An 8,832-nucleotide genomic window follows, 5' to 3' on the forward strand; every position below is an offset into this window, starting at 1 on the left:
ATTTATATAGCATATGCATGCATGCACTACCCTTTTCATCATTCTCCATTCTCTCTCTCTCTCTCACTCTCTCTCTCTCTCTCTCTCTCTCTCTCTCTGTCTCTCTCTCTCTCTCTCTGTCTGTCTATTTTACACCCCTTCGATCATGGCATAGTAGTGAAAGCAGACAAGCTACTGTAACAATGCGTTGTTGTGAGCTTGTAGGTCTGCTATTTTGTTTTATTTTGTTTACTCCCAGTGCTGGAAAGTAACTAAGTACATTTACGTAAGTACAGTTTTGAGTACGATTTTAGCCCACTTTACTGGAGTATTTCAAATTTTCAGTACTTTTACTTCTAGGCCTACTCCATTACATTTCAGAGGCAAATATTGTACTTTTACTCCACTACAATTATTTGAAAACTTTAGTTACTACAGTTTGTTACTTTGTAGATTTTGATTATTACCACTTCTTCAGCCCTATACATTTCGACAATTTGAAAATAGCAGATCTACAAGCTCACAAGAGCTTGTAGATCTGATATTTTCAAAAGATTTGTGTACATTTGAAATGTTGAAAAGGGACATTCTGGGCATTTTACTTTTGGTGCTTTAAATACATTTTTATGCCCGCCATACTTTTGTACTTTTACCCAAGTAAGTACATTTTGAATTTCAGACTTTTGTTTGTTGTAACAGAGTATAATATTTCTATATTGCAGTATTGATACTTTTACCTAAGTAAAGAATGTGAGTACTTTTCCCACCACACTGTTTTATTTAATCGGAGCCTGGAGAAATCAGTGAACCTGCTGAAAGAATTGCGCTAGTACGAGCTGTGATGAATATTGACCCACGGGGGCCACCGTACTTGTCAGAACATGCATTTTAGTTTCAGGAAGTGTTGTGTGAAAAAGGCTGATGATAGCTTTGTTCTTTACGATTATAAAACTGCTCGTTTTTTTTACTTTACACCCGAGTTGAAATCACTGAAGTTATCAAGATCTGTATTGAAGTGCAGAGAAGTCCATGAGAATGACGTGACGTCACGGCCGTTTTGTCCTTGCATTTTCATCGGTTCGTGATTCTTTGGCTTTTTGTAGCCAAGTTAGCTTTGGGCAGCTACCGCGATGGTAACTTTAGGAAACTAAGTGAGTTCAAGTTTCAACACAACAACATTCTGGTGTCCTTGACTGGGAGCTGTCATTCCGTTGTGGACGTGTCGTGGAGGGATCGTGTTGGTGTCTGTCAACATAGGTAGGTCAACGAGTGCATGCTGGTGCTCAGAATGTAGAGTACAGCTTCTATAATTTGCTAAACAGACTCACGTTAAGGTTTTAGTACAATACATTAAGTATAATATATTTATTACATGATAAAGTGATTTAAAATGAATAAAGTTATTGTACTAAGACCACTGTTCAATTATATTGCCTGTGTGTTTACACAGTTGTACTGTATGTCATAGCTCTGGTCCATAGCCCTTTTGATTGATTGATTGATTGATTGATTGATTGAAATTATTTATTAACAGTTTGCAGAATTACAGTACATTTCAAGCACAACTTAATACAAAGACTTAACTTAATACAAAGACTGTTAACTGTGTGTGGACGACCCAATAAAGCATTACACTTGTTTACAAGAGGGTCCACCTTGTTCAATTCATCAAATGCCCTTTCAGAGCTATGTATGTCACAGTTGTCACTGCTTGTGTGCTTTACACAGTAGGCTAAATAATTGAATGCATAGTGTACAAATGTTAATGAATACAGTACAGTCAGTAGCACAGAATTGTATTGTGTACTCATAGTAAATCTCAGTCTCACTGCAAATAATGCAATAACATCCGTGCAAAAATAATTCAAGTAAAGAAATATATATATATATATGTATTTAGTAGTAGCCTCTGTAGTAGTTTTAAAGATTTTGTAGTATTCGTAGATCGATAGCTGAAATTGTATCTCTGTCAGAAAGGTTTTTGATATCCCTACTCATTTCTGGATAATTATTATTTCAATTTACCGTTCACACAGAGGACAATGCCGCGTCACTCGGGCGTTTGGAAGCATTTCACCCCGGCCGTTAAGGATGGGAGGGACACGTTTATGTGCAACTACTGCTTCAAGACTCACGCCAAGAACGCCACCAAGATGCAGATGCACCTGGACAAGTGCAAGGAGTACTGCCTCGCCTCGCAGCAGTCACCGGGCTCGGACCGGAGCTCGTCCGCCTCCATCCCCGTGCCTTCGTCCTCGTACCTGCCCTCGGCGACCCCCGGGGGCCAGTTCCTCATCGACTCGGTGGATCAGGGCAGCCAGACGTACGCCGACGAGTGCCTGGCGAGAGCCGTCTATGCGACGTCCTCGCCCCTCAGTCTCACGGACAACGTTTACTGGAGGCGGTTCTTCGGTGTTCTTCGCCCGGCGTACTGTCCGCCCACCAAGCAGGCGTTGTCCTCTCACCTGCTGGACTGCGAGTTCGACAGAGTACAAAGCCAGGTCACAGAGACCATAGGGAAGGCCGACTGTGTCTCCATTGTTTGCAGCGGCTGGTCTCACGCGCAAGAGACCGGGACCATCAATTACATTGTCTCCACTCCTCTGCCGCTGTTTTACAAATGCACGCAGATAAAGGAGCACGCAAACACGAGCACGGTAATCGCCAAGGAGCTCAAAGACATTATCAGCGAAGTGGGACCGCAGAAGGTTTTCGCTATAGTTACCGACGACGCCCCGGACATGAAAGCAGCTTGGGCGATAGTGGAGGAAGCGTTCCCGCACATCTCGGCTATAGGATGCACGGCCACCGGCGTGAAAGGCCTCTTCGAGGAGATGGTCTCACAGCCGTCCATGAAAGGCCTCTGCAGGAGGGCCGAGCAGGTGGTGAGCTACGTCAGGGAGAGGAAGACCCTAGCGGAGACCTTAAGTCACTGGCAAACCACAAAGGTACTGATGTTTGTTTGTTTGTTTATTTATTTATTTATTTATTTATTTATTTATTTATGTATGTCTTTTAGAAAAGAGAACCCTTGGTTGTACGGCTGTACTATCCTCGCGTAGCGATCACTGCGTGGATATTAGTCTCGTCCCTCTCAGTGTTAGATTTCTTTCCGCAATGAATGTCCCGCCCCATATTTGAATACTGGGCCCTGGTTGGTTGGTTATAGCCTGGTTCCAGACGAATCTGGTTGGCCGTCACCATTTCGGCCGTGAAGTCCTCCCACAATTGAGATGGGCCAGTCTTAATCTGCCTGGGGCGATATGCATTGCAAAGGCAGATGAAGTCTGGCTACGCAAGGCTACGGCTGTACAGCCTGTAAATAACATAAGAGAGACCCTACGGTTGTGCCGTTTGTGAAACAAGCTTGTAAATATCTTGGAAACCCCTTACTTGTATTGTAAATAAGACAAGAGACCCTATGGCTGTCTGTGCCGTTTGGAAAGACCCTATGAGTGTGCTTGTGAAATGTTCTTTCTTGCCTTGATCTCCTAACCCCCCCCCCCCTCTCTCTTCTTCCCTTTAATGGGAACACAACTAATTTCACCCATTTTTTACGTGTTAAAACTGTGATGTGACAATACAGATTAATCTATTTCTGATTTTGATTCAAAGATGAGGACTAACAACAACGCAGCGGCCAGCGGCACCACGTTGGTAATGAACAGTGGCTCTGACTGGACGGGTGTGGTCAACATGTTCAACAGTCTTCTCAAGGGCCAGAGCACGCTCCAAGAGATGGCCGTCTCACCCACACTGGACATCGAGGCGTCCGTCCGGTCCACCCTGCAGGACGCTGCGTTTTGGAAAGGGGTGAGGTGGAAGTACATTTACTTGCAGTATTTCAAAAAGTTTTGGTCATTTTATTATCTACTCAGGCTCGGTTCAGTATTTAGATATTTGATATTCATTTTCCTATACAAACCCATTGTAACTCCATTTTAACCATATTAGATTCATCGAAAACACCCAACCTTTTTTCTGGTGACCGATATTGTCCTTCTAATACGTGAGGGGGCCGTGTTTTATCATTTACCATTTTCATTTATTTTTTATAATTTGTTCAGGAAAAGAATAAGGAGGAGAAGCCCGGAGGAGAATTACTTTTTACTTTTTCCTCCGCCACAGGTGAGCAGCAGCCGAAACCTGTTGTACCTGGTGGGGAACTACATCGACTACATGAAGCGGGAGGACGCCGTGCTGTCCAGCGTTGTCGAGATGTTCAGCCAGCTGAGGTACCACATCGGAGCGTCCCTGTCGGGCTCTGTGCTCCACGGCGCCGAACAGAAGGCCATCATGGCGTCCCTGGACCGGTGCCAGGAGTTCTGCGTGCGGCCCGTGCACGCGGCGGCGTACATGCTCGACCCGAAGCACGTCGGACAGCAGACGCTATCCGGAGAGCAGATCAACAGCGCCTACTACGTGATCTCCAACCTGTCGCACCACCTGAACCTGGACGAGGGCAAGGTGCTGGCCAGTTTCGCCCGGTTCTCAGCCAAGCAGGGCCTGTGGAAGGGCGCGGGGATATGGAGCTCCTGCCAGCACGTGTCGCCCTCCACCTGGTGGAAGGGGCTGTGCTCCTCGGAGCCCCTGTCCGCCGTGGCCTCCGCCATCCTGCAGATCCCGCCGACGACGGGGGCCTGCGAACGCCTCTGGCACCGCCTGGACAGCATAAAGACGCGGACCGGCCTCTCGGCCGACCGGGCGCAGAGGCTGACGGCCCTCCAGGCCAACCTCAAGGTCTTGGAGCCGAGCGACTGTGATTTTACGCCTCCCATGGACACGGAGGAGGACGTGAAGGGCGTGGATGTGAAAGGTTCCTTTGAATCTGGGACTCAATGATAGTTGCTGGATGGATGGATGGCCAGCCGGCTATGTGGATCTTCTCAAATACACCGGCACTTCAAATTCAGGGGTTCCCAAACCTTTTCGGCTCAAGACACACAAAACATATGTTAATATCTCAAAGTCAAAGTCGTACAGTTTTGTCACACACGTTACCGCAGTGAAATTTGTTCTCCGCATTTGACCCATCTCTTGGAGCGGTGAGCTGCAGCCGTGCCGCCCTCGGGAATCATTTGATTAGTTGATTTGACCCCCCAATCCAACCCTTTGATGCTGAGTGCCAAGCAGGGTGGCATTGGGTCATTTTTTCAGTCTTTGGTATGACCCGGCCGGGGATCGAACCAGTTTCAGAGCGGACACTCTAACCACAAGGCCACTGTCTGGTCCCCCCCGGCCCCCACATACAAATGTATTTTTAATTAATCACATAATCCCCATTTAAAATTTGTGAAAATAACGGATCTACAAGTTCACGTCATTTCGCTTTGCGACACGTGGTGCTTGTTTTTCACTTTTCAATATTTGAAATGTTTTGTAAAAAAGTTTTTATTTGAAAATGCCTTTTAAAAAATTGTTTTAGGAAATATACAAGGAAAAACAAACAAATTATATTTACTCAAACGCCAAAAGAATGAGCCTGAGAGACCGAGAGCGAAAATGGGTTGTGACCGTATGTGTGGAAAACATTATTGCTGCTCCACAGATGCCTGGAGAGTTGATGAACGTTGACACAAAGACTGATGTCAGATAACGACACATCATATTCACATCAGTCTCAGAAATGAGGATCAGTATCAAACATGAGACCAGATTTCCTACAAAAGATGAGGAAGCAATGTTGTTCTGCTTTTCTTTAACACATTGCTCACTGCGGATTGTAACATTAGTATTGTCCTCAGTAAAACATGACATAGTACAGTATGCTTTATAATCAGATTGAAGGTCTACAGAGAATCAGCGTAGACTAGCAAGATGTCACGTCTCAGTAGTTAACACCATGGAGGCCCGGGGCGGAGTTCTCCGTCAAGTTCAAGGTCATGGTCAAGTGCCCAAGCCGGAGATTGATAAATAGGACGGAGATTAATGATAACAAAACCGTTCGCATCGCTCTAGAGCCTAGGAGCGATTGTTGCCCGATCCGATGACGTGTCAAAAAGTGACACGTCATCGAAAATGTTCCCTGTTTAGCGGACGAAAACGAAAATCTTAAAACGATCATAACTCCCGATCTAAATCATCCCGTCTAATTCTGAAAAAAAGATCCTGTGTTTGACGGCCTTCCGCGGTCCAGTCGCTAGTCGCGATAGATTTATTCTTGTCTCCCGTTGTTGTCGATCATGAGACATGCACAGCAACTGCCGGTGCACCGGTAAAAGTGGTCCGTGCGCTATAAATGATGGGCACATGGATGAAATGGATTAAATAGTTCCGGGCTACTAAGGTGTTAACACATTTACTTTTTTTATAGTGAAGAAAATAATCATTATGTTTATAAATAATGGCAGGACAGGCTACAGAGAATATGATGTAGTGGTTTCACATCATAAATAAAAGCCTTTTATACTGAAGAGATTCATGATTTACTTTTGCATTTTTTATGCTTTATACTTTAATGCTAATATGATGTCTATTGCGATGCATCACAAAACTTGAAATGGGACATTCTGCATAGTGAGTCCTTTCTACTTTTGGTACTTTTTTGATGCCAGTACTTTTATAAAGTACTTTTTGAATTCCGGACTTTCACTTTACTTACTTATGTAAAACAATTCAATACGTTTTCCACCGCTGCACATTTGGTATCCATTTTAAATGTATCTGTGAAATGTTCATTTCAATTCCCTAGCTAGCTTAACAATGGTTTTCCCGCAGTCGCAGGTGACGATAGGAAAGAATTTGAACACAGATAATTAACAATATGACACAGCCAATAATGGTACATAAAACATAGCAGAAGTCATGTTTTATGTGTTGCATACTATACAGAACGTGCTTAAGGGAAACGTTCCAACCACAGCTGTAGTATCACATAATGAGGCACAGATGGCATTGACATGCACAGAAACACCGGCTGTACCTTTCTCTCACCTACGCGCTCGCCTCTGGCTGCCTCCCATGCACACACACGCACTGTCACACACACACATACCCGTGTTGATTTCGGCGACTAAAACTGACGAAAAATGTTCGTCGACTACCTTTTTACACTGAAAACTAAGCTATGGTGACTAAAACTATGACTAAATATTCTGCCAATTTGTCAACAAATAAAAACTAGACTAAAATGTTAGGGAGGGACTAGTGGAGATGAGATCCAGTAGAACTAAAAGTAATTTTTATACTGCTTTGCATGCTGTAAATGGCAGATCTAGAAACTCACAACAATGTAAATCAGCTGTTTTCAGATTGCAACCAAGGGTACATTACAACGCTATCAAGGCCCGCCAAAATACATTATTGTCGACAATCAACTGTAAATGTAGTCACCTAAAATCTTATACTTAGTCGACCGCAACTAGACTAAAAGTAAAACATTTCAGATTATTAAAATATGAAAAACTAAACTTGCTGTCAAAATCAACACTGCTCTAGTCCCGTCTGTCTCCCGGTGGTTTGGTGCATGGCTGCCTAAGGGAGAGATCGGCCTCGTAAATTCTAGTGTTATTAATCTTATTGGGAACTGGGAAGACTCTGGGGGTGTCCCTGTCTCAAAGGCAACAGTCCTGTAGTAAATTTCTCAATGAATCACTGCTCCCTACTCTACTCCACATCACTGTAAAGCTGTCACTGGGATACAGTATGTCTCATTCATTCATTCTCGCTCTTGCATTCGCACGTCATCTCTGCTGATTTCTATCTACTGTAGGTAACTGCGGATAATAATCAAAATGACATTCCAGGCGAGGCTGGTACTTGAATGTTGTGGAGGCAGATGGTAGCGCTTTGGTTTGTTTTAAAGTTTTGGACCTGCAACTATCAATTATTTATTTTACTATGAATTATTCTATTGCTTAGTTTTTTTTTTCTTTTTTTTTTTGTATCGATTATAATAATTACTAATACTTTGGACACACACAAGTCCACAAATCTAATTATGGACTGATTGGACTATCCCCCTTGCATGCAAAGCTGAAGTGACAAGCAAGTTTAACTGTTGCAGCCCTAGTTTCCGTAGGTTCGTCATACTAAACTGCAATACTGGGCTGTAGGAGAGGCATTAACGAATTGGTAAAACTGTAATTGTTATCCCCCTCCCTCCTGGATCCTGGTTACATCTCTCTTTCATTGCCATCTATAAAGTTTTAAGTGTCTGATTGCTGTGTTTAATCAGTGGGTCGAGTTGGTTATCGAACCCAAAATCATCAAATAGGAATGTCCCTCTTCCTGTTGCGGTGGAGGTGGACCACATTTTCTTGAATGTTGAATTTATTCGGTATCTACTTGATTTGTCAAGCCTCTCCTGCCTTTCTCTGAAAACACACTGGCACAGAATCAAAGAATCCAATGCTTTGCTCCTGGAACTATACCTGCCTAATATTGTTATTGAGATGGTGCCTTGAGAAGCAACTGGCTGCAGGCAAATTGCTATAGAAAATGATTCATTCATTCATTTGTTTCCAAATGGAAATATGTATGTCACTATAGTATAAAAAAGCACAACAAAATAAATTAAAAAAATAGGGTAATAGAAACAAAAATGTACCTTCCATGATGAAGAGCTTTGATGACATGCTAACAATATGCAATCATGAAACGGTAATGCTTGGTTGTATAGCCTAGGCCCTAGGCCATGTTTTAAAATGTATACTATTATTTTAATGTATTTAAAAAAATATATTTTGAAATATATATATATATATATATATATATATATATATATATATATATTTTTTTTTTAAGTGGTGCAACCCACCCACACACACACAGTCACTTAAGTGTGTGTGTGTGGGTGGGTGGGTGGCTGGCTGGCTGGCTGGGTGGGTGCGTCTGAGCACGAAAACAGCATGG

The 8,832-nt window shown here is 43.2% G+C and overlaps 1 protein-coding gene across 1 annotated transcript; it reads left to right on the forward strand.

The window, feature by feature from the left end:
* The first annotated feature begins 806 nt into the window (after nt 1-806).
* Nucleotides 807-6,382, forward strand: LOC306938808 (uncharacterized protein). Its single transcript, XM_079523125.1, has 4 exons — nt 807-1,236; nt 2,016-2,927; nt 3,595-3,792; nt 4,108-6,382. The coding sequence occupies exons 2-4, from the start codon at nt 2,022-2,024 to the stop codon at nt 4,819-4,821; spliced, it is 1,818 nt and encodes a 605-aa protein (XP_079379251.1). The 5' UTR covers nt 807-1,236; nt 2,016-2,021; the 3' UTR covers nt 4,822-6,382.
* The last annotated feature ends 2,450 nt before the right edge of the window (nt 6,383-8,832 follow it).

This window comes from Electrona antarctica (assembly GCF_951216825.1).
Source record: "Electrona antarctica genome assembly, chromosome: 15".
Classification (NCBI taxonomy): domain Eukaryota; kingdom Metazoa; phylum Chordata; class Actinopteri; order Myctophiformes; family Myctophidae; genus Electrona; species Electrona antarctica.